The following is a 26,798-nucleotide window of genomic DNA, read 5'->3' as shown; positions in this document are numbered from 1 at the left end:
TCTACAGTGATGATTTGAGTATACTAAATGTAGCAGTGATTCCTAAAGGACACATCCAAACCAACAAAAAGGAATGTTTCCTTGTATCAGCAAGAAGTTTGGTTTTTAGGAGTTTGGCAGATGGCATTATCTGAGTCAGTTTTCCAATGGGGACAATGAAGTATCGGCTATCATGGTACAAACAGAAACAAAGACACACAAACACACACTAGAGAACACACACACACAAACACTAGCACACACACACACACACTAGAGCACACACACACACACACATACACACACACTAGAGCGCACACACACACACAATGAGAGATAGATAAACTGTTGGAGTTGGTCTCTTCTGAAATACTTTGGAGACATGGTTCTGATTTCTCCCATTTTGGAGTATTTTCAATTGCATAAGGTGTCCTGCAAATGAATCCCATGTCTGAAGAAGACATGCATGTGTACTTCCCATGCCACTTTCCACATAACCAGAAGGTCATGTCATGTAATATTTTTCATGGAGCTGTGTTTTGACTGTGAACCATCCCTTGAGGTCAGCTGTGGAATTTTCTACTGGTAGCATCACAATGGGGATCCACTCTTTGGATATGGGAATATTTCTGATTTTTTTGATTCAGATTGGAAAGAGATATATATATGATTTTTGATCAAAATTGTGCATTTGATGAAAATGAATGCCATGCATCTAGGAATCTGTAGACTCTAGACAATGAATGAATGTCTACTGTTGCCTGGACTATTCTGCAAAATCCTGTAGCATTTGATCTTGTGTGAGGGCTTCATAGGGCTTGCAAAAAGTCCAGGTAAGATGGTCCTGCATGAAGTTTAGCTCCTAGTGGTCTCCTCCACAGCATAAATGCCAAGGAGAAACCCACTTCTACACAGAAGATGGGAAGCTACCTTATGAAGGTGATCATAGGTGTTGGACCCTCTTGCTAGGACTCTTTTTCTATTGGGCCAGAACTGTGCTCTGGATGTGTTTGCTGAGAAGAGCTTGGAGTTTCCTGACTGAAACAGTTCATGCAAGCTGCTTCCACTTGCAGGAACAAAGTGTGTTCTTGTTGAGCACTTTGGGCTGTCCCTGGTTGAACTAGAGTGTCAGAAGCACTTGTAATGATTGACATTCATGGTTTCACATTGAAGCCTCTGTGCCATCTGTCAACCACTGATGGCTGCAAGTGGGTCCCTGCCTTTCAATGAGTTTTCTGAAAAAGTAGGAGTTTTGAAGAACTGATCTTCTCAGCATTCCCCTTGCCTCCCCAAGTTGGGTGATGTCAATTATACAGACTTCCTTGGGAGCACACATTTTATATTGGGCTGGAATTGGACTCTGGATGTGATTGCTGAAAATAGCTGGGGAATGGGAGAAAGAAAGCTGTTTGTTGCAAGAAGTTTCAATTTGCTTTGTTGATTAACTTTGTTGTAAGTGAGCACATGCTATTTGTTTTCTGTGTGACCTAGAAGATATCAAAAATGCTTCTTACAGGTGACAGGCATGCTTTCACATTGAAGCCTCTGTGCCATTGATCAAAAACAGTTCACTCATGTGGGTACCTGCACTTCAAGTGAATGTTGTAAACAAGTGTGACAAATAGATGTCAGTGAGACTTTGGAGAACTGATCTTCTCAGCTGGTCCTCTTTTTCCCTGCAAGTTGATGATGCTAGATTCAAGAGAACTCTTTCTGGCACCCTTCATGTTTCATGCCTGAACTGTGCTCTGAAAGTTCTTGAGGAGAACAGCTTAGAAGTGCAGAAGTGAAGCTGTTTGTGGAAGCAGCTTCAAGTGGCACAAGCTAACTTGTTCTCAGTAAGCACATGGGGATTTTTTCCCTGGTTGAAGCAGTGTGAATGAGAACAGCTTCTCAGAGCTGGTAGACATATTTGCATTTGGCAAACTTTGCCATCTGTCACCCAGAGTTCCTTGCATGAAACCTGCATTTCCAGTGTTTTCAGAAAAGTCTGATGAGTGAGTTTCCATGGAATTTTGTGTAATTGTTCTTTTCAGCAGTCCTCATTGCCTTCTCAAAATTGGTGACCCTGGTGCAAGGACTCTGTTGTCAGCCCACATTGTATTTTGGGCCTGACCTCAGCTCTGAATGTACTTGCTGTACTTCCCATCTTTCCTCTCTCTGGTCCACTCCTCAGATCCCATCCTCCTTTCAATAGGGCCTCATCCAGGAAGCCTGCCCATGTGCCTCCCACTTGAATTAAACTTCTCCAGTGCACTTGTTTTCAAAGCAGGGACTCCAAGGACAGAGGGCTCTCCATTCTGCACACTGAAATTTCGCAGCAGGGAGGACTCCTCCATGCTTGGATGGCAGGGCTGTGATCACCTGGAAGGTGGAAATAGGAGGCTTCCAGGGGTCTGGTGGTGTTCGTAGCCAGGGTACTGGTGACTACAGTGCTTTTAATCTATGGGCCTCAAGGAGCCTTATGCTGCAGGTTTGTGTACTTCTGCATGTGTATGCACACAGTTCTTCATGTGGGAGAAAAAGCAATGTCTCCAAAGTTTGCTTCATATTATACTCAACTGGTAATTTACAAACCCCAGTGTCCCATCTTAGCCCAGAGCCATTCCATCAGCCCAGGGCCAGTGGGTGGTCCAGCGGTCAGTACTATGTACAGCTCCCAGGTGGCTCCAGTGTGCAGCTGAATTTGAGAGCCAATGTACTGTAGGATTTTCCCTTGAGGTTAGAATTCATTGACTTCCTCTTATGTCATTTCACTGGTTCAGGATATTCCTCGTATCATGAACTATTCTGTAAAATCTTCAAGTTAGCCATCTCTGGTCATTTCTTCTCTCTGATGGCACCTGGTTCAACAGCTTGTTGTTGGGTGGGGTTGGTCATGGGAAGTCCTGGGTCACAGAGAGGGACAGGAAGACCATAATGTGGAATGGTGGTGTAGAGAGTAAGGGTGGGGCCAGAGCCCACACTGTGGTTAGGGTAGGGAAGGGATCTGAAGAGACTACCTTGAAAGCAAGCTCTGGCTGCGTTAACCAGAATCAGGGCCTGGAATTGGAAGCCATGACAGGGCTTCTGACTAGAAAGGACACATCCTTCTGGGTTGAGTTGGAGGTCCATCCAGGCAGAGGAAAAGAGAGAGGATGCAGGAGAGGTGGAGGGTCTAGATTACAGAGGAGCTCCATCATCATATCATAGAGTGTGAATTTGTTTCTTCCAGTTGTTGGTAAATGCTAATTCATTCACGTGTTACATTCACATCCACCTCATCCATTGGAAAGGCCGCTCAACCACCACATGCAGTGATATCTTGGTGGATGTGTGCATTCTAAAATGAGGTGAAGTTGGTGCCAATAGAGTGTGTGGGCACTCAGGCATTGGCAAGCTTGCTATGGAGAGTGAATCCTCTAAATGTTATTGGGCTGCTTTTGAAAGCTCGTGTGGTTTGGCTAGACGTAAAATGCTTCCACAAAATTTAGCATGGTGTATATTTTAGAGAGCATGATCACTGAGGGGCAGGTTTCTGGTGTGAAGCCGTGAGCATTAACATCTATCAAGTTTCTCACCTGAAGTTGGCTACCTACAACTGGTGACAGTGTTTTGCTACTGCTGAGCAATACTGAACAAGTCTCTGTGCCAGTAATTTATTGCTGAACTACATCACCAACAAAAAGACACTGAGTGTAGGTGAGGACCAGAAGAGCCCAGGAACCACCTGACAGCAGCCCTGAAGTCCTGAGCTCTGGCACATCATATGCCAACTCAACTGGGTATCAACCTTGTCTTCCTGGGCTCATTAGAACTGTGTGCTTCAACTTTCATAAGCAAATTCAGAATGATAGAATCTTCTCTGAGGACACTTTTCTAAGTCTTGTTTGCAGTACATCTTCTAAGTCTTATTTTCACCATGTCTTCACTGGAATGAGTAGTCATTTGACATTCTGTTGTACTTAAAATTTCATGAGATTCTACCCTACTTGGTAGGTTCTGTGAAAGTGACTCGGCCTGAATGCATTTTACATGCCAAAATATGGCTTGTCTTTTCTCCTAAACCTATCAGGGCAGTCAGAGCAGCCAAGGAGTACTATAAATTCAGGCATAAAATGGCCAGATAGACTGGGATCACTGTACATCTTTCTATAAACTTCTTTCATGCTCTGGATTCCCTGAGGTAAAGAGTGGAGACTCTGTGATCCAGATTTGTTAGCAAGTAGTTTTCTTGGGAGGTTATGCTAGAAAACTCCAGGTGGGAACAGGAAGTGATTAGGAACTGCCAGTTGTTGTCACTAAGTGACTAAGCACAGTCCTGCTTAGGAGTGCTGGGTGTCCATGTAGATCATGCTGCTAATAGAAGCCCTCTTACAGGGTGAGAGAGCTGGGAGTTCTCCACCCCCTCCTGCCAGCCATGACGGGAAGCTGCTGCTGGCCTTCACTGTAGGCAAATGGGCTATGGTGCTGGGGGCTGGAGGTCAGCTGGGGTGTGAAGAAATGGCATAGTGCTGGACAATGTCATCCAGCTTTGAATCCCCAGACTGGGATCTTTAGCAGGGCAAGGACAGAGACTGTACTCAATGCAGCGTCTACTTCTCAGCATAGTGCCAGGCACACAGCAGACCTTCATCAATACCCATGGAATGCGCTGGCTCACCCCAGCCCTGCTCCAGGCCTCTCTCAGCTGGGCTCTCTGCTGGTCCTGTCTGTTCTAGTGTATTCAGCTCTTGCTTCTTCGTATTTTGCTTTCCTGAATTGTGTTCTCTTTCTCCACACTCCTGTGGTCACTCTTTCTCCACACTCCTGTGGTCACTCTTTCTTCACACTCCTGTGGTCCCAAATGGCTGTCTGATGGGGCTGTGGCAGAGAGATCTCATTACTACCAGAGATGGAGTTTTTAAACCAAATAAGACACGTGCTCTGCTACTAAGGATGGTCTTCAGCATAACGTGAGGTAGAAGGTTTGAAATTAGGATTGTCCTCCCAATCTTAAGGCATGTAATCCCTGTGTGCAGACCAGGAAGTGCCCTGGGAAGAAAGGCAGGTATGGGTTTGGAATCAGAGACCAGCATGAGAAGAACACTTTCACTGCTTACTGGACAATGATTTTGGGGATGTTCTGTAACCTCTTGGGGCCTCAGTGTTTCCATATCCGAAATGGGGATAGTTGTATGACTGACTTCAGGAGGTGGGTAGAGAGAATCCTAGAAGTAGAAGAAGAAAACCCACAGCATCTGTGAAGCACCCCACCCCCATCTTTAGTCTTTCCATGATTTTCTAAGCATGTGTTGATTGGCTGTTGGTTATAGCATGCCTGTAGATCTACCTGAGGTCTGGTCTAATCCACACGGACGGAGAAGCTCACTTTTGCCCAGTTGCCACATTTGCAAGGACACCTTCTAATAGAATTGGATCTAGGAAGCTGGGGTCCCTTTGCAGAACATACAGGATCCACAGCAAAATCCAAGCCCTGAGACAGAGGGCTTCTGCTGTTGTCCTCATGTCCTCGTGGGCACTGCAATGCCTTTCTCCACCGATGTTCATTGAGAGCCTGGTCCAGGCCAGGCCAGGGCTCCCTGCTGAGGATGTGGCAGAGAATGAAGCACATGCCTGGCTGGCTTGTAGGGGACTCAAAAATTGGGGGGAAGACAGGCCAGTGATGGTGAAGACAAGACCAGTTAGTTGACTTGTCTGAAGGTCTTGGAGCCAAGCACTCTTCTAAGCACCTTATCATAAAAGCTTCCTCATCCCTCAATAGTTGCAGGAGGAACAGTGCTTTGGTTGTCTGCTGACACGAGTAGGAGACTGCGGCGAGGTCCCTCAATCACTCCCGGGTGGTCCTGGAGTCAAGATCGGCTCTGCCCCAGGTAACCGCTCCCAGCCGACGATCTGTGTCCTGAAGAAAAAGCCGCTACACATGAGATGCCTTTTCGAATGCTCGGTTTATTCACACCAGGTTCATCACATCACAGGAGGCACAGGAACAGAGGCTGGCGGGACTCAGTTCGCTCGATGTTGACCCACTAACATAGTGGGTCTGAACTGGCCAAAGAGCTCAGCCTTCCTGGCCTTTAAATACTATAGTTGTTTACAACACTTCAAACCAAAAACTTGTTTATTTCATAACTTCTATTTCTTATCCTATCTTAACAGATTGTGTCTATATTGCATCACATCTTGCTTACATCTTGCTTATCTAAATTCTCACCTTTGTTTGTACTAAAATACATCAAAATATGTTTACCTTATATCCTTATCTATTTCACACACTTTTCTAGCTTAGGCACCTTTCTTCATCCAAACATGTTTACTTCAAACTCTCCTGTCATTTGTTTATTTCAAATTCTCCTTCATCCCCATTTTCCATAGATGACAACTGAGGCACTGAAAGATCAGGTCACTTGGCCAAGGTCATGGAGACAGCACAGGGGGAAGTGTTGGCTGCAAACCCTCCTAAGTGGCTCCAGCTTTGGGCTCTTTATCATCCACAGCCTGTAATCTCTTGGTCATGCTGTGGCCACTGTGACTTCTCTGTCACCAAATAGTGATTCACTGCAGGGCCTTTCCTGAGTCCTCTTCCACCTCAGAGTGCCTGTGTCTCACAGAGAGTTAACCAGTTTCCTGGGCCCCACTGGAGTTCCTGGTTTTGCCAGTCTGGGGTGGGGTCTGAGAATGTGCCCTGAAGCTGATGGGTCTCATCAGAGGTGACTTTCCCTCTCCCCTCGGGTCATTTGACAATGCCTGGAGACCTTTTGTGTTATCACAAGTCAGGGGTGCTAGTGCACAACTCAGGTAGAGGCCATGGGTGCTGCTGAATGTCTACACTGCACGGGGAAGACCTCTACAGACTAAGAAGGATCTGGCCTGATGGGCCAAGGGCGCCAAGGTGAGGAACCCAGTGTGGAGTACAAGCACATGAACTTGGGTGTGTGCAGTTATAGCCTCGGGGCTTCTTTCAAAGTGTCTTCTGTCAGTGCAAAACTCCAGCACCTGTGAGTGGCAGTGTTTCTCACAGGCTCTGAGCAGGGATGCTGGTGCTGCTGACCAAGCGACTCCACTTTGAGTAGCCAAAGTGAAGTGGAGTTCTTAGGACACCATGAAGTTCTCAGAAACACAAAGTGGACATCTTCTGTGTTAGATCAGAAGAAAAGAAACTCTGAGTTGGAATAATCCCCTTTCGACTCACCTAGTTGCAAGTTTGCCCCTAAAGCAGCGCTGAGACAGCGGGGCCAGGTGGGGGACAGAGCTCCACTCCTCTCCTAGCCGCAGGCAGAGGCCTGCTGAAAATGAGGAGGGAGCAGAGGTGGGTGAGAACTGCCTTGCTTCCGTTCCTAAGCATCCAGTCAAGTCTATTGTCACCTGAAGTGGTGTCTTCTTTTAGAGGGCCCACGCTAGCATTGGGGTTTGCATCTGCCTGACTTTCAGTTCTGTGAATGGAAGGTGGGAACTGGCTGCTTGAGACACGGTTGCTCTCTTGGGAGAGGGTGTGGGAGAAATGACAGGAACCCCAGCCCTCCAGAACCCACACCCCTGCCGCTGTGATAAATGGCAGCATTAACAAGGTTTGGTTGAGAGGGTCCCCCAGATTCGTGACTTCCCATGTCTGCCAGCAGATGTCACTATGGCTGGCAGAACAGAAGGCCTTTCAAGAGTGAGCTGGGGTGCGGGGGAGCAGAGGGGGAAAATATGGCATCAAATGGAAGGCAGAAGCCCAAACTACCCTTGGCCTAGCGGGATATAGTCCATACTATCATTTTAGGAATGGGGGACATTCTCCAATAAACCCACTATCTGGTCATGTCATTGAGGTCCTGCTTTTGAGATTTAGGCAGAAATTCTCCAATGAAACACAAAGTTCCCGGCTTCTCTGAACTTAGAAAGTCTCTAGGTTTTGGCTACTGGCCTATATGTATCATGAAACATTTTCTTGAAGGAAACAAACACTTTGCACTGAATAAACATATATTTGATATACCTCACCCAGAGACATCATATTGATGGTGGGACTGCAAATTGGTGCAGCCAATTATGTTCACATGAAATCTTGCACATCAATGTTTATAGCAGCTTATTCATAATAGCACAAAACTAAAGCAAGGCAGATTTTTATAAAAGAAAATATCCACTTTGTTTTAAAATATTTTTAATTTTTTTATGTTTATTTATTTATTTATATTTTTTAGTTGTAGACTTTATGTGGTGCTGAGGATTGAACCCAGTGCCTCACACATGCAAGGCAAATGCTCTACCAACTGAGCTACTGAGGCCCCAACAACATTTTCTTTTTAATGGCTGAATGGTTAAACTGTAGTGTCTCCATGCCCTGAACCACAACTCAGTAATAATTAAAAATAATCTATTAATACATATGACAACCAGAGTCACCTCTGCATGATCATGCTAAGTGAAAAAATCCCCAAATTACATACTGTATGATATCATTTATATAATATTCCTAAAATTAAAAAAAATATCGAAATTGGAGTTTAGTGGTTTCCAAAGATGAAAGAGGGGGTGGCATAGAGTGCAGACAAAAGTCAACTGAAGGATTCTTTGAGGCTGAGGCAGGAGGATCACAAGTTCAAAGCCAGCTTCAGCAACTTAGCAAGGGCCTATTTCAAAATAAAGAATAAAAAGGGCTGGGAACATGGCTCAGTGGTTAAGTGCCTATGGATTTAATCCTTGGTACCAAAAAGAAAAAGAAAAAAATGTCTTGATAATCTTGTCTATATTGATGCCAGTATCCTGGTCATGATTTATATTATAGTTATGCAAGATGCCACCAATAAGGGATACTAAATAAAGGGTGCAAGAAATCTCTTTTTATTATTCTTATAAATGCATGCTAATCTACAATTATTGAAAAGTAACAAGTATGATTTTAAAAAATCAAAATATAATTTTACCTCTCTGGTGTTTCATTTGATTTGCATAACTTTCTGTTGCTTCTTTGCCCTGCCTTTCTTTCTTTCTGAATTTTAGGCATATTGCTAGAAGATAAAGCTGTGTAATTCTGCTTTCCAAGAACTGGCAAGATGAGAACACAGTAATGAACCAAGTCACCATTTTGTTATAATGATAATGATTTTCACTTTACTTAGGAGAGATTAATGAAGTTAGAATAGTCACTATAACATCCATATACTTTGTTAGGTCAGCATTCCCATATACATAAATACATTCCCATATACATAAATACAGGCAGCATATATTCTCCAATATTTAAGTCTTGATGATATAAAGAAGAAATTTTTCATCCTAATTACTTGAAATAATGAAAAGATCACCCATTCTAGTTATGCTTCCATTAAATAGGCCTATAGCTAAACCAAATTTGAAAACAGATTCTAATCATCTATATTTTAAACCAAATTTCAAAACAGATGCTAATCATCTATATATTTGTGCAATAGCTCAGAGTACACAAGTTCAAGAAACACTGTGAATTTACTTCTTATTCGTATAATGCCTGTTTATTCAAATGTTTCTATATTGACTTTCCAATAGCATACTGCTGATTGTTTGTGCCACATTTTTATAAATATAAGAACATTTTTATTTTTTTACTTCCTTTAAATATTGGAATTACAAAACAAATTCTACCAGAAAACAGTGGACAAATGTATATATGCAGTTCATACTAATCAAACACCACCACCTCTGTGAGAAATCCAGCTTTACCAGGAATTTAAAACTAGGGGCCATGAACCCCTCTCTGATATAAGAGGTTATCTTACAGATAACCTCTATTCCTGAATTTCATGTTTAACTACTCCATTGCTTTTATCTGTAGTTTTACCATCCACCATATGTTTTTTGGGTCTACCTGTTTAGGAAGTTATGCAAATTAAATTCTTGAAATTGTGTTCTGAGGCATGTTGTTCTGAGGCATCCTTATTTCATTCAACAATGTTTGTTAAATACCCATCCAACATGTTCTGATTTTTGTTATATAATATTCAATGCATATTTGTAGTGTAACCATTTAAAATACAAAAGCCAATAAGCTTTTGAGTAGTTTCCTTCAGTAAGGTTTTTGTTCTATCATTGTTCTGCAGATGATTTTAAAAGACTGTCTTCATGGACTGTTCATTTTTTGAAATAGTTGATTACTTACTCTTCCTGAAGGATGCTGTTCCCTTTGGGTGTCTAGGTTGTGGTACTTTCCTGCTCTTAATATTACCTCACTGGGAGTTCCTCTCTGATGTCAATGTAGGTGATGATGCCTGTTGGAATCTACCCAGACTCACTCTCCAGGCTATACTATGCTGACCTATAAGTGTTACCTGAAAGCTGAGGACTCCCAAATTTTTGTCAATTGCCTCCCCTTTTCCAGACTCATGTATCTGATTTTTCTTACTTGAAATCTTTGCTTCAGTGTCTGGGGCATCTCAGACTTAATATGTATGATAATTGACTCTTGATATCTCCTTCAACAATATTTCCCCTAGCTTTCTATCATTCATGCAGTTACTTATTCATCAAAGCCAACTGCTAGACTTTATCCTCAATTTTCCTTTTTCTTTAACCCAGCATTGAATTCATCATAAAGTCCTCTCAACTCTATATTCAAAATACATTCCCAGTCTGGGTACTTCAAATCTTTCCACTCCTGGGACCCTAAATCAAGCTACCACTATTTCTCACATGAACTATTGCAAAAACGTGTGCCTTCTTCCTGCCTCTGTGCTTATTTCCTGTTAAAAGACTAATAAAGATAACAGCCTGAATGCTGATGAAAACATTGAATGAAGTGGGCCACTTTCTTGTATTTTCCATGCTTCCAATCATGTGCCCACCCCAAATGACCCCTTCCACCTCTCATGTGAGCTTCCAGTCACACTGGCCTTCTGGTTTCTTCTCTTATACTAAGATGGTTCTTACTTCAGGGACTTTGTGATTGCTCTTCTTCCTGCCTAGAATATTTCTCCTGAGATCTAGAATATTTCTGCTGAGATCATCATGTAACCTATTTCTTTACTTCACTGAGGTCTTTTTTAATATCAGCTCAAGAGCTTTTGTAACCAGCATTATCTAAAATTGTGCCCTGACCTTTCCCTTCCCTTACTTTGTCTATTTTTGTCATAAAACACCATGCATTAATAGATAATTAATTCCATAGCTCTTCTGTTTTCTGTAAGTCTTCACTAGAATAATAGTTCCTATGAGTGACCTGCTCTTTAATTCTGCATCTATATTTTGCAATCCTGGGCTATACTATGAGTTTCACAGTTGTTGGCTCAGTTGTAAATAAATGTGAATTCCTTTTATTCTTCCATGACTAAGTATTCATGCTTCACTTTCTGAATACTTTTTAATAACCAAACTGAAAATATGAGAGATATATGCACTTAGGACCTTATAACACATTCCTGCATTCTTGTATTTAAGTGTGAGCAAGAGACCAGTTTATTCTTCCTTCTCCTTCCTTCTCTCTGCCTCCTCCTTCTCCTCCCTACTTTACAACTACCTCCCCAACAAATTTCTAGGTAGGAATGAAATGTTAATATTTCTTTTGTTCCTTCATACGTATGTTCTGCAGCATGTGTAAGCTAAAGCACAACTTTTAGTGTGTTCACCTGGGAGACATTTATGGGGAAAAAGCAACATTTCTTTTCTAATTCTCTTCTTTGATATGTTCACTCAAAGGAACCTGTCTTTCCAAACTCCATTACTGTATGATGTATGTTTATCTCTACAAATTTTTAATTAGATTAGAAAACATATAAAGCTCTATATTGCCCATCAGTTTATTTAACAAAAATAGAATTTTATTTTTACGAAATAAAATTTTGTTTATGGCATGTTCAGAGACATCATAGTTTCACTTATATGTTATTGTTTCCTTTGCAGGAGTTGAGGAGTGCTGAAACAATTCGTCGTACTCTCATATCTCCAGCTGTTTCTGGAAAGTATTTTATGAGAAATGAAGGCACATTGGTCTTTGAACCTGGCCAGAGCAACACCATGTTGGATGTCAACCTAACGCCAGATATAGGGTCTTCAAGTCCATTTCCTAAATGCTTTCAGATTGTGCTTTTGGGCCCAAAAGGTGATGCCAGAATTGATAAAGCATATGGTACTGCCAACATCACTCTTGTCTCTGATGCAGAGTCACAGGCGATTTGGGGCCTTGCTGATCAGCTACATCAGCCCCTTGATGAAGACATTCTTAACAGAGTGCCCCACAACATTAACATGAATGTAGCCACAGAGAACATGGATGAACAGCTCAGTGCTGTGGTGCATCTAATAGAAAAGGTAAGAAAAACTTGCAAATGGAAACACTTGGTTTAATAAAACTTGACAAATTAGAAAACCAACACAAAAGTTGCATTCTATTATATCACATACATAGAATTATGATAACACTAAACTTCTAAATATAAGAGTAGAATTCATCATACCTGAAAATGAACTTTTGTTTGGATGTGAGGGATGCCTGTTTGACACCCTCAGTATTCAATTTGCATAATCTTGTGCAGCAGAAAAAATAGTTCAAAGTCTAGAAAGGCAGAACAGATGTTGGAAGCTGCAGGCTCTTTCTGATTCTCCAGAAGCTGTTCACTTGTATTTGGCATTTGACCTCTATTGTTTTTGCAGTCATAAAAAGAGGACTTGTACCAATTTGTAGTCCCACTAGCAATGTATGAGTATGCCCTTTTCTGCACATCCTTGCCAACACTTATTTTTGTTGTATTCTTGGTAACTGCCATTCTGACTGGAGTGAGATGAAATCTTAGAGTAGTTTTGATTTGCATTTTTCTAATTGCTAGAGATGTTGAACATTTTTTCATATGTTTGTTGATTAATTGTATATCCTCTTCTAAGAAGTGTCTATTCAGTTCCTTAATCCATTTATTGATTGGGTTATTTGTTTTTTGGTGTTAAGGTTTTTGAGTGCTTTATATATTCTAGAGATTAGTGCTCTATCTGATGTGCTTGTGGTAAAGATTTGCTCCCATTGGAACCACCATTTGACCCAGCTATCCAACTCCTCGATTTATACTCAAAGGACTTAAAAACAGCATTCTACAGGGACACAGTCATGTCAAGGTTTATAGAAGCACAATTCACAATAGTTAAATTGTGAAACCAACCCAGATGCCCTTCAGTAGATAAATGGATAGGGAAACTTTGGTATATATTCATGATGGAATATTACTCAGCATTAAAAGAGAATAAAATCATGGCATTTGCAGGTAAATAGATGGAGCTGGAGAATATAATGCTAGGTGAAGCAAACCAATCCCCAAAAGCCAAACTGAATGTTTTCTTTGATATGAAGAGGCTGACTCATAATGGTGATGGAGTGGAATATGAGAGGAATGGAGGAAATTTAGAAAGGGAAAAGGAAAGGGATTGGGAGGGAGGGAATAGGGGGGTAGGGATGATGGTGGAATGAGTTAGACATCATTATCCTAAGTACATGTATGAAGACACAAATGGTGTGAAAAATACTTTATGTATAATCAGTGACTTGAAAAACTGTGCTCTGTGAATTGCATTCTGCCATCATGTGTAACAAATTATAATAAATAAATAATTTAGTTTTAAAAAAAGAGGACTTGGAGTAGGTATTCATCCACATAGTGCTTTTAGTTTAAATGCCACGAAACAGGAACAAATCCACTGCTTGTTCTCTGTTCCTCTTGGGCACTGGAAACTCTCCCAGAAAAGGAAAAGCTATAGATTGGCCAGATAACTTTAGGCATTCAATTTGGCCTGGACGTGGACCAACTAGCTTTTGTTTTAAACCCATTTATTTATTTACACTTCTGCAAATGATGGAGTTAAATGGAGATATGAGCCCAAGGACATACATGCAAATAGATAAATAAAAAGAGTTAGTACTAGAGGAAAACATGAGAATGTGTGTGTGGGATTCTTACCAAGATATTTTATAGTAACACATTTACGTATAAGTATAAAAAGTTTTGATCACATATGTATAAATTTATTAATACTATATTTCTAACATAGTGACCTTTAAATATTTAAAATGTTTACAGCAGGGACTTAGAATATCATGTCTATTCTATTTCCCATGATATTTCTTAAAATATAAAGCTCAAAGTATAAAAAAGAAAATTGTTATGTATACAGGTAAGAAGAAGAGGCCATGCCAAGTAGCTTGTAAAGCAGAAAAGTGGTTGTTATTTCACATACAGAACATTCTAGAAAATAGTGATCTCACTCCAGAAAATAATGTTACTTAAATTTTTTAAAATATTGTTTTTAGTTATACATGGACACAATATCTTTATTTTGTTTTATTTATTATTTTTATGTGGTGCTGAGGATTGAATCCAGTGCCTCATATGTGTGAAGCATTTGCTCTGCCACTGAGCCATGACCCCAGTCCATGTTACTTAAATTTTCTAATGATGAAATGGTATGGGACATCAGCAAGTTGATTTTGACCAAGACAAGGGAAAGCATATGTGAGAACAATGTAGGGTAGAGCAGAGAACTTCAAATCAAATGTTTAGTAGAAGATATAAGAAAATTCTGCTGCCCCTTTTCCTCAGTAAGTTATATAAGATGGTTATATACCATTGGTCAAGAATCAACACTGAGGGTTGGGATGTGGCTCAGAGGTAGAGCACTTGCCCAGCATGCATGAAGCACTAGGTTTGATATCAGCACCACATAAAATAAAATAAAATGAAATGAAATAAAATAAAGAGATTATGTTCACCTATAATTAAAAAATAAATATTTTTTTAAAAAGAATCAACACTGATTTAAGTGGTTATCAAATAATATATCTTGATTGTTTTGTTATGATTATTTGTGTGCTTTACCAAAAGGAACTTTCTATTTCCTTTTAATATGGGAAAAATTGGGGTACCTCTGAAATTCTTGGGTTATAACTTATAAAGCTTGTTCTAGATGAATACCTAATGGGTGTTGTGTTCAAACAGAACAAATGGGTTTGGGAACATTTGTTCAAATACCATGTATGGCAGCAATGCTTATTTTAGCATTACTTACGGTAATAACAAAAATTGAAACAAAAAATTGCTATCGAGGGGGGCCTAGTTCAATAAATTCTGGTTGTACTGATAAAATACAGCCATGAATGAATCACACAAAACATTTTAGTCAATAATGGACCACATTATGGTGTTCCCATAAGATTATAAATTTCTATTAGTATTTTTACTGTAGCTTTTCTGTGTTTACATTTGCAAATACTACCATGTGTCACCTATAGTATTAAGTACAGTAATATGCTGTACAGATTTGTAGCCTGGGAGCAGTAGGCTAAACCATATATCCTGCATGTAGGTACTTACCAGGTAGTAAGTACTCTGTGATATTCACAAGGACAGAACTATCCACAATGCATTTCCCAGAACATATCTCCTTTGTTAAGTTATGCATGACTGTATGCCACAAAATAAATATTTCATTTTTTAGACATAGTTATATAATTAGACTACAAGAATAATAAAACAAAGCACTGAAGATATAGATAATCACATATGGATAAGGTTATAAAACTTAACCAATAAAATTCAAGGATTCCCAGTTAAGTTTGAAATTCAGATAAACAACAACTAAATTTTAAGCATATATACATCATAAAATACTTACTTGCCATACTTATTTAGCAACCAGTTATTATGTGCTCATCTGAAATTTAAGGAATCCTATACTTCATCTAGTAACCTTTCATATATATCATGTTAAACTAACACTTCAACCTCAGCTTCAGAAGTTACAGCCTAAATCTACCAGGGCTGAATAGAACTTGGTTACATAAAATCTTGTATTGCAGGTAAAACTGTTTCTAAGTTCTAAGTTTCCAAGTTCTTTGAAACAGAACCCGCCCTACATAATGTTTGTTTTATTTTTCATAATGTTTTTTTACTAAAATCTCAATATCTTAGATAAGATCACACACTCTAGAAGTGTTATTTATTCATGTTTGCATGATACAAATATTGTCCTAAAAAAAGAAATAGCTTTAAATGATTCATATGAAGACTTCTAGATAAAATCCAACAGTGGGGTTGGGCATATTTTTGCAATAACATGATATTCTGGCCTCTGATTTTCCCATGCATGGTACAGTAAAAATAATTTTAAAAGCTGTCAGTTGCCTTAATAACACTATCAGTCTTTTAAAACCCTGCTGGATTTGATATTACAATTTTAATTTTACCAGATTTAGATTTCCTGGCAATTGGAGGTTAATAAAACATGAGTCAGGAGGTCTAATTTTGTGTTCTGGAGAACTTGAAAGAGCATATGAATAATTTGTTTTGTGGAAGTTTGGTAGACCATCTCCCATTTCCAATGGTTGCTTCTTTTATTTTTAACCCTGGCAGGTTTTTAATTTTTTCCCATGGTTGCTTTAAGCCTTCTGCTTGTTTTTAAGTCAATTTCTATAATTTGGGTGTTTATTTTGTATCTGTTTATGTAAAATGTCCTTAAAAAGCCAGACTATTTATTTTTTATCACACACACTTTTAATATTATGCATTTGATGCCAAGATTATCTTGTACCTATAATTTATAATAGTACTAATTGGCTTAGATTTCAATCTGTATTTTACTGACTGATTTTTTATTCTATAATTGCAATAATTTTAACTAAGTTGTCTGTGACCTGAGTCAATCTGTATTGTTTTTTGACAAGCCTGTGGGGGATTTGGGCAGTCAGTGCAGGTATCTGTCAGGAACACCTCCTGGGTTTGGCCAGTCACCAACCCTGTGTTCTGGCTGACTTAAGTTATTTTCTTTCTGAATCAGTTTCTTTCCCTGAAAATGAAACAAAGGTCATACTAGGACTTTCCTCAGAGGATTCTTGTGAAGATTAAAGAAGTTAACATAAAGTTGTAAGAACTCTGAAGTGCCCACAATAACCAACCGTTATATAAATGCCCTTTTTGTTTTATTTTGTGCACTCTACTAAAAGGAATTGTTTTCCTTGAACATAGATAACAGTTTGAAAAACTCTAGAAATTTTGTATCATAACTTTTAGTTCTTAAACTTATGTACCTGTGTCTCTGTTGGCTTCTGGCATTTCATTTTCAGAAATGCCTCATGTCAGATTGAATTTTTGTTTCTCTGTTACTATGTTTTATTTTTCTGATTTCTAGTATGACTTTTTTTTAATATTTTAAAAAAATCACTCAGATATTATATGTCTGGTGTTTTTTGTTTTCTTAATTTTCTCTGATTGAAAGTAATCTCTAAACTTTTAGACAGGAGTGTCTCTTTAGCTTATTAAAAAACTGTGGGTTTTTTTTATTGTATCTGTTCTTTCGTATGCTTGTGTCTGAGAGATTTTCTTTGAGTTCTAGGAGAGTTTCTTGAGCTTATTTTCCATTTGTTATGACCAGTTTGCTTGTTTCAGTGTCCAATCAGCTGTTCTTTCATCTTCCTTTGTAATTTTCTTATTGTTAAATTGTTATTCTGTTCCTTTCGTTGTATTTCCCCTGTGGATTATTCTGCATTCTCCCTTCCTATCTTTGAGGTGGCTACTATAAATTCAGATCTTGAGTTCTTCTTTGAGTTTGGAATGTTACTAAGTCACACACACACAAAAATATGGAGAACTCCCTCATGAGCTCCTTTAGTAGGAGAAACGGGTTAGTCATTTTAAGGCTAATATAAGTTTATGTGCAAGTTGATAATGTATGTTGGCAGGAAGAGCATAATGTAGAATATAGAGAAAGTGATGACTTGGAGTTTAAAAAATTAACAGGAACTTATTAGATATATTAAAATAGAACAAAATAAGTCAGTGGCTTCATACCATTGCTTAGGTATTAGTTGAGATGTGGGCTCCTTCATTCTGGCAAGAAAAAACCATGAAAGTGATTTCCCCCCCTATTTTTCTTATTCCTCCAATAATGAATAATGTAGTCTTCCAAAGTAGGAAGGGTCATACTTTCTGAAAAAGACAAGAATGCCAGGTGGTTTTGAGTACTATTGGTTGAAAATAATTTCTTGATTTGATTATTAGAATTTAATGACATATGGTAGCTTCTGTTCATTGAAAAACAGACAAAAATAATCCTACTTCCATTATAAAAAAATACTCTCTAGGCATTTATTTCTTTATATGCTAGTCAAAAGAATGTATGTTCTTGGGGGTGGTGTAAAAATGGGACTTGTTTTAATTCATCAGGCTAACTATTGTAGTTAAGTGATCCAGGTGACCATTTGGCTATTAAAGATTAAATAGAAAATATTTTGGCTATTGTGTCTTTTTTAAAATTAAATGTTTATTTTTGCATTTTAAAGCGCAAATGTATGTATTTGAAATACCAGTTTCTCTTAAATGCTTCATAGGTTCACGTTTGTAAACATTAACAACTGTTAATAAAGATTTTATGTAGTATGTAGATGACATGTAATTTAAGAAGTTTATTTTTAAAGTATATATTTTTATACTTGAATTTTTTCTAGATAACTGTTGAAGGAAAAAATCAAGTTTTCAGTACCAAAAGCAGAACTCTTTTCTATGAGATTCTTTGTGCTCTTGTTAATCCAAAGCTCAAGGATACAAGAGGATTCAGCCACTTTACAGAAGTGACTGAAGATTTTGCCTTTTCTCTGCTGACTGATGTTACCTGTAGCTCTCCTAGTGAAAAGTAAGTATCTTCTAATGCATCAATAGTACCTTACATGCATTTCTTCACTGTTTACCAAGCAACATGTGATGCAAATTGACATTGACATGATATAACTCAGAATTATTTGGCCAAAGAATTGTACCTGTTTGGCAAATTAAGCGAATTGTTTGAAAAAAGCCTAACAGTTCCATTAAGAAAAATGAATGAGTACTGTTAGCAATATATTCTTATTATTTCAAAGTGTGTTTTAAAAGTTGTAACCAGCCATGTCTCCAACTTTTATGTATTCAATGAATAGAAGATACACTCTGAATAGGACCAAAAAAAGGGGAGCTGATTCTGAACTTTAGGGGTCTTTTTATTAATATCTTTATGAATTTTATTTTCATGTGGTACTAAGGATTGAACCCAGTGCCTCACACATGAGAAGTGAGTGCTCTACCATTGAACTCTATAGCCCCAGCCCTAGGAGTGTTTTGATATGCTACTACTTGTGCTTCCAAAGACAGCTCTCATACTCTGTTGAACTTTGGGCTGGAGTGTCATGGCAAGAAGCTACCCAGAGGAGAAGGAAAAAATAAAATACAGTGCATTTAGAGACCTAAAAAAATGTTTTATTTTGTTTGACAACATAAAAGTGGCCGATAATAGAACATGCCTGGAAATTGAAATTCAACTTGATTTTCACAGAGGAAATAGGATCTAGAATTATATTTCAGAAAGATAGTAACAAAAACAGCATGGCATTGGCACCAAAATAGGCATGAAGACCAATGGTATAGAGTAGAAGACATAGAGACAAATCAATGTAAATACAGTTTACTGATAAAGATAAAGGTGCCAAAATATATGTTGGAAAAAAGATAGCCCTTTTAATAAACAGTGATGGGCAAACTGGAAGTCCATATGTAGAAGAATGAAACTAGACTCTTACCTCTCACCCTGCACAAAAATTAACTCAAAGTATAACAAAGAATGAGGAATTAGACCAGAAACCTTGCACTTGCTAGAAGAAAATGACTTCCTTAACAAGACTCCTAAATGGCAAGAAATAAACTAAAAAAAATCAATAAATGGGACGGTATCAAATTAAAAGGTTTCTGCTTCAAAGGGAAACAAGAGCATGAAGAGAGAGCTTACAGAATGGAGGAAGATCTTTCCTACCTGCTCCTCAGGGTGTTAATATCCAGAATATGCAAAGAACTCAAAACACTTAACACCAAAAATCCAAATAACCCAATTAATAAATGGGAAAAAGAATTTAACAGATACTTTTCAAAAGAAGAAATACAAATGGTCAACAAATAAATGAAAAAAAAATGTTCAACATCTCTAGCACTTAAGGAAATGCAATCAAAACTACATTGAGATTTCATCTAATTCCAGTCAGAATGGCAATTATCCAGAATAAATTATAAGTGTTGGTGAGGATGTGGGGGAAAGGTACATTCATACATTGCTGGTGGGACTGCAAATTGGTGCAACCTCTTCGGAAAACAGTGTGGCAATTCCTTTAACAACTAAAAACAGAACCACCATATGACCCAGCTTTCCCACCCCTCAGTATATGTCCAAAATATTTTAAATCAGCATACTATAGTAATGCAACATATTAATGTTTATAGGAGCACAATTCATAGTTGTCAAACTAAGGAGCCAACTTAGATGACTTTCAATAGATGCATGAATAAAGAAAGGTGGTATATGTACACAATTGAGTGGTATATATATGTATATATACAATTGTGTACAGATACACAATACTCAGCAATAAAAATGAATGACATTATGGTGTTTGCCTGTAAATGGATGGAACTGCAGTAAGACAGACTCAGAAAGTCAAGAGTTGAATGTTTTCTCTGATAGGTGGAAGCTAATAGAAAATAAGGGATGAGGGATTTAAAAAAAAGGAGCAAGAGAAAGGGGAAAAAGTAAGATGAATTTCATCAAAATATAGGAGACATCAGTAGAGTTGAGATTGAGAAGAGGATTTAAAAGGAGAAAGAGATGGGAAAAGGGAAGAACAGTGGAATGAGTATGACTGAGGTTTCTTATGAGCATGCATGGATGTGGCATGGTGGTTCCTGGCACTGAGTGTATTCACAGGATGCTAATTAAAAAAAAAAGTAAAATCTAAATGGATTGAAAAAGAATAGGTGGAGTAGAGAGAGCAGAGGTGGGGAGTGCTGGGGACTGAATTGGAGCAGGTTCTGTTCCATGCTTTTGTGATTATGTCAGGGTGTATCCTGGTGTTGTATGTGACTGAAAAGAATAAAACAACAATAATCATTATTTAATGAGTGCCATCTGCTTAAGACTAAGTTTATGTAAATCTTTTAACAATTTTATTATTTATTCTCAATGAATGCTGTCATCAGTGTTTATTACATTGAAATTTAGAGATACTCTAAAGACTACATTTAAAAATTCATATAATAATTTAAATCATCTCTTTATTTATAGATCCCTTTATGAACTCTGGCAGGTTAACTAAAATACCAGTTGAATACCTAAAACTTTTAATGTTAGTGTTTAAGTCCCAGGACATGCAAAGTTAAAAGAGATGGTTAATACAGACATATAAAGGTTTGTGGTAGCCTTTTTAATCAGGGAGAGAAAGATATAAATAATAACATAAGTGATCTTAACTGTACACCTCTGCTCTAGTCTTGACATAGTTTTGCATTGAAGAATATGAGTGAATTATAATATTGAACATTATAACATTATAATATTGAAATTTATATAAGGTTCAACTTAATCCTCACCAAAGGTTATATATATATATATATATGCACACACACACACACAACACATACATATATGGAGAGAGAGTTTTATATATAATAGTTACATATATATGTTATAAAGTATAGTGTATATATATACACTATATTTTAATATAGTTCTTTTAAATGTTTTTGTTAGTTCATTGTAACCCATAACAATCAGTTCGTTTTGACACAGTCATACATGCATGGAATATAATTTGTTCCATTTTAATCCCCAGTATACCTCCCATCTTCCCTCCTCCATTTTTCATCCTCTATTGTACTGGCCTCCCTTCTATTTATTTATTTTTTCATTGGTCACAGTCTATGATGAAGTATGGACTCACTTCCAGGGCTACTTGACCCCACAGTCCTGCTTTGTAACAACTCCCTTCCAACCTCATGTATCCTAGGTGTTCAGACTTTCATTCCACATGAGTGCCAGTAAATGACAAGGTTAAGACAAAGAACCAGCACCCTTTTTCCCCTGTACTCTTCCTTTAACCTTTCAGGGTGAGTCCCAGTGTTTGAGGTTTTTATTGAAAAATAAGCAAAGTATCGATAACTTCACAGGTGCCTCATTTCAGGAGGCTTCTTCTCTTTACCACTGCTCCTAGATGTCTATCTCAGACCAATGATTAGCAGTTCCTTCTTAGTACCTTTGATATATTCTTTAATCCTGTCTTCATAAATCTCTGACATGGATTGCTTATTTGTTTTAAGTAAGTTCCCACTTAAGCTACAGAATGTTTCTGTGTGTGTGTGTGTGTGTGTGTGTGTGTGTGTGTGTGAGAGAGAGAGAGAGAGAGAGAGAGAGAGAGAGAGAGAGAGAGAGGTGGGTGGAGGAGGAATCAGATTTAGTATTTTAGAAACATCATGTTGAAGAGGTTGTTGAAATTAAAGAAGAGGGAAAGCAAGAAATAGGAAAACTAGGTGGTAATTCCAGAGACTTGTAGGGCTGAGGGAGGAGGATGGTAGGTTCCAGTCAAGCCTGGGCAACTTCATGAGACCTGTCTTAAAAAATAAAAAGAAATTAAAAGGAATGAAGGTGTAACTCAGTGGTAGAGTGCCCCTGGGTTCAATCTCCAGTAGGAGGAAGGGAAGGATTGAAGCAAGGGGAAGCCCACATAGGGGATAACTGTTGAGTGAAGATGAATGTTCAAATTAATGGAACATAAAAAATGAGAGAGATCACTATTATTTTGTTTTGCTTAAGTAACTCCAAAGACAAAGATAACCATAATTATGCATATCTATATATTGTCTTAAGCAATATCAAGAACATCTGGTGAGAAGAGAAGATGTGGGAATTGAGCAAGGATAATGTCAAAAATGATGGAATTCAGAACAATCACCTGAAAACCAAATACAACCAATGTCATGGATTGTTTATTGTTAATTCACTGTGACCACTGAGGTTGGTCACAGTGAATTAGTATAGGGACCATTCAACATTAACAATTGATCAACATATTAATGTGCCCCCCACACTTAAGTCTAGGTATGAAGTAGCTTATGGGATTAACCAAGATGAGTGCATTTGAAGGGCATCAATATAAAAGGTTAGGTGCCAAGAAGGGTTGGTTTTTATCAAGGGTGGGGAGAGTCATTGTGATATAATTGTGATATAATGTCGGTTTGCCAAGATAGAAGAATCTATGGTAGTGTTGACTGGTCAGATTCTCAGTAGATTACAGGTCGACGAGCCTAAAATGGAGCAATGGGGGGTGGACTTCATTGGTCTTAGTTGATTTGTGGCCTGGTCACGGGTTCTGTAGTGGCAGCTATTAAGCGGGGAGTCCCAATGATGATTTAGGAAGCTGAGTGGGGAGACTGTATTGCATTTTTGACAAGTTGTGTTGAGGCATGTGTAACCCATGGAAATTGAAGTGTTTTCACAGAACACTGGGACCTAGAGCTCTGGATAAATGGTGGGTTAGGTATAGATAATTGAAGGTGCAGATTCAATTGTGGTCATTTAAGCTGTGGAAAAGTTTTTTTTTTTTTTTTAAGAGAAGGGTATATAGTTTAGAGGAAAAAGTTATCCTTTGCTCTTTCCTTTTGTTTCTCAAATCTTTCATTTAAGATTCTCTTCATTTACTAGCTTAGGGTGTCTTGGCAAGGTATCATTTAGATCAATGGCCTAATTATATATACTCTACATCTGTTTTGGTCCATGTAACTTAAACACTTAATGCATAAATCTTATACTAATGACCTGATGTTCTCTATAATTTTTAAGGCATGTTTCAGATCTGATTTATCTTTGTTTCTCTTCATTGTTTGCAATGATAATGGGTTCACAGGTTGCAACAGATTCTCTGGGTGACTGGTTACAAATCCAGATTCCTATGACTGCCAACCGCCTCTTGTGAGTAAGATTTCTGAGTTAGTAAGTCTGAGTATAAACTAGATAGTTCTATTTTAAGCCAAGTTCCAAATGATTTCAACACATATTGAGGTTTGAAAGTAATTTCATTGCACACAGGATCTTATCATACCTAGGAGATCTTCAAATCTGAACGATTAAATGAATAAAGCTCACTCTTCAGAGTCATTTTTCTTACCAAATGGTTATATTAGTTCAAATGCTTTTATGGGTTAGGAAGGCATGAGGTACCCTCTAGGTGAAACATGGCTCTTGATATAGCTAAGGTTTAAGATGTTCTTGAATCAAACAGTGCTTCAGTTTAGTGGGGATACCCTTTTCTTACCCTGTTCCACCAATACTGATGTTATGAACACAGAAAAGTACATTTTACAGCCATAGATTGTATCTTGATATCCATTAACCAGCTTTAAAAAAAACAAAAACAACAACAACAACAACAAAACCTTGTTTTAGGTTACAGGGAGGATTAGTCAAGAAGATGTGGAAAGTTTTGTGGAAAAGTTCATAACAGTTAACCATAAAGAAACTGAAAGCAAATTTTACTTAGTGCTCCTGGGCTGGTAATGTCATTGTTATGTAATAAAGAGCAGAATCCAAATGTAATACATTTAAGCGGATATATGGTTGTAAATACTCGCCATTTTTGCAGAATCTTTTATTTATTTTTTCTTGCAGAAGCAAAACCATCCTTGACAGTTGCCCATACTTGTCAATACTGGCTCTTCACTGGTATCCTCAGCAAATCAATGGGCACAAGTTTGAAGGAAAGGAAGGGAATTATATTAGAATTCCAGAGAAGTTATTGGATGTCTCAGATGCACAAATAATGGCTGGGAAAAATTCATGTAAATTAGTCCAGTTTACAGAGTATAGCAGTCAGCAGTGGTTTATAACTGGTAACAATCTTCCTGCTCTGAAAAACAAGGTAATCTATCATTTTAAAAATTATGTTGTTAGAATCTCATGTTTTCTTTAGCAGATATCTGATCAGAATACATCTCTTTGATGAGAGTTTTGGCAGATACTATATGTGGTGAATTAATATAAGCAGTCTTTCATGTTCATGAACCATTTATAGAATTTTTAGTTTCAAAATAGTTGGAAAAGTCTCTTTCATGTTTTATTGAATTATTTTACTCAGTATATGAATTGTATAAGATATATATATATATATATATACACACACACACACACACACACACACACACACACACACATATGGAAAGTAACAAAATATAGCTTTCTCTAATATCCAATTGTATACCTCACTCTTGATAAAGTTGGCAAATTATAGTTAAAGTGAGTGCTGTTAGCTGAATATCACTGAATGAATGAAGCAGAGGTAGAATGTGCATGATGGAAGACCAGTCAGATATCCTGCATTGATAAGTGAGCTCTCTATTAATACTGGAAGAAAACAGATAACTATTATGAAAATGAAATATAGGTTAGTATGCGAAATTCATTCTTAACATTGATTCGAAAATGTCATTGAATTTTCTATTCCTTTTGTTATTACAGGTATTGTCTCTGAGTGTGAAAGATCAGAGTTCACAACTCCTGACTAACAACAATGAAGTCCTCTACAGGATTTATGCTGCTGAGCCTAGAATTGTTCCTCAGACATCTCTCTGTCTCCTTTGGAATCAGGCTACAGCAAGGTACTTATTAACAACTTTTGAAGATTAGAGTTTAGTCCTTCCACATACCAGCACCATTAAACCTATTTTTTTTTGAACTGGATATAGAGGTGGCACTCAGTGACCTAACACCACAGAATAATCTCTACAATAAGACAGAGGAGCATAGTGAATCATCTAGTATCGTTCAGATGGCAAGCTCAGCCAAGTGATTTAACTGTGTGTAGCACATTTATTTATTTATTATTGATCATTTTGTAGGTTGTGACATGAGTCGTGCTCAATTCAGATAACTTTTCTGAAGTCATCAGTTAGTTTTCTGGAAAGGAAGGAAATTCATTATTTGTCTTCCTTTCACCTGGGCTTGTGGTTCAGGAGCTGACACTCTATGTTTAGAGAGAACAGCAGGATTTATAATTCTAGTCCAAACATGTTGGATATATTTTAGGATTAAAGCCAGGTATAGGAATGGGAAGAAAAGCAATTATTTCTTTTCTCTTGACCTAAGGTCACAAGTTTCTGAGTAGTTACTATCACTCAGATCTCAATCAATGGTGCAGGGCCAGGCAATGCTGGCCAAGAAGGTCTAGGATTGTGTATATTTTTGAGTGTTAGCCACAAAAGCTAAAATTATAACTAAATTTAATGTCTTTGTTGGGCAACCAACTGTCTGCTGAAACAGCAAAATTTTGGTTAGTCTCTTTCTTTTTCTGTGAAAAAAACATTTTGAAGTGAAATTCCTATGCCTGAAGGCATATCTCAAACCTAATGCAGATGGTCCCTGGCTTAAGATGTTTCAACTTAGTATTCTTCTATTTTAGAATAGAGCAGAAGTGATATACATTCAGTAGAATTCATACTCAAATTTTAAATTTTGCTTTTTTTCTTTATGGATGGTATGTGGCATGATACTGTCTCATGATGCTGAGCTGCAACACTAAGCCACGGCTCCTGGTCAACTGCATGATTATGAGGGTGCACTGTGTAGCTAAACTATGATATGCAGGAGGTTGTATAGGTTAAGTGTAGTTGTAGCTTGTAATACTGTACACTTATGATGGGTTTATCAGGAGTTAACCCCATCATATGTCAAGGAGCATCATTACATAGTCTGAAGTCCTCAATGCATAATTAGAAATGAAGGTTTCAAGCCCAAATGAAAAGTTTCAAGCTGAGATCCACAGTTGAGGTTATGAAGTTATATGTCCTTAGAAAAGTCACAGACTCAAGATGCATTAAAAGGGAAGGGAGCATAAACCTGTAATCTCTGGGAATGCAAAATGAGTGAAAATTTATAGAGTGAAGCATTTGAAGTACATTGGAAAACATATATGATTGGCTCTAATTTTTTTTTAAAAAGGTGAGGAAGGAATCTTAGAATAGCATACAAGTAAAATTATGTGGTTCAAAATACAAGAACTTATGAAATCATAT

The 26,798-nt window shown here is 37.9% G+C and overlaps 1 protein-coding gene across 1 annotated transcript; it reads left to right on the top strand.

Annotated features, from left to right (window-relative positions):
* Positions 1 to 5,121: 5,121 nt before the first annotated feature.
* LOC144374386 (adhesion G-protein coupled receptor V1-like) lies at positions 5,122 to 24,730 on the top strand. The gene is made up of 6 exons (XM_078037232.1): positions 5,122 to 5,133; positions 5,729 to 5,920; positions 11,818 to 12,225; positions 18,395 to 18,579; positions 24,400 to 24,649; positions 24,704 to 24,730. The coding sequence occupies exons 1-6, from the start codon at positions 5,122 to 5,124 to the stop codon at positions 24,728 to 24,730; spliced, it is 1,074 nt and encodes a 357-aa protein (XP_077893358.1).
* The last annotated feature ends 2,068 nt before the right edge of the window (positions 24,731 to 26,798 follow it).

This window comes from Ictidomys tridecemlineatus, unplaced genomic scaffold, assembly GCF_052094955.1.
Source record: "Ictidomys tridecemlineatus isolate mIctTri1 unplaced genomic scaffold, mIctTri1.hap1 Scaffold_67, whole genome shotgun sequence".
In the NCBI taxonomy this organism is placed as follows: Eukaryota; Metazoa; Chordata; class Mammalia; order Rodentia; family Sciuridae; genus Ictidomys; species Ictidomys tridecemlineatus.
Note: the sequence above shows the minus strand (reverse complement) of the source record. Positions and strands in the feature narration are given on the sequence as shown.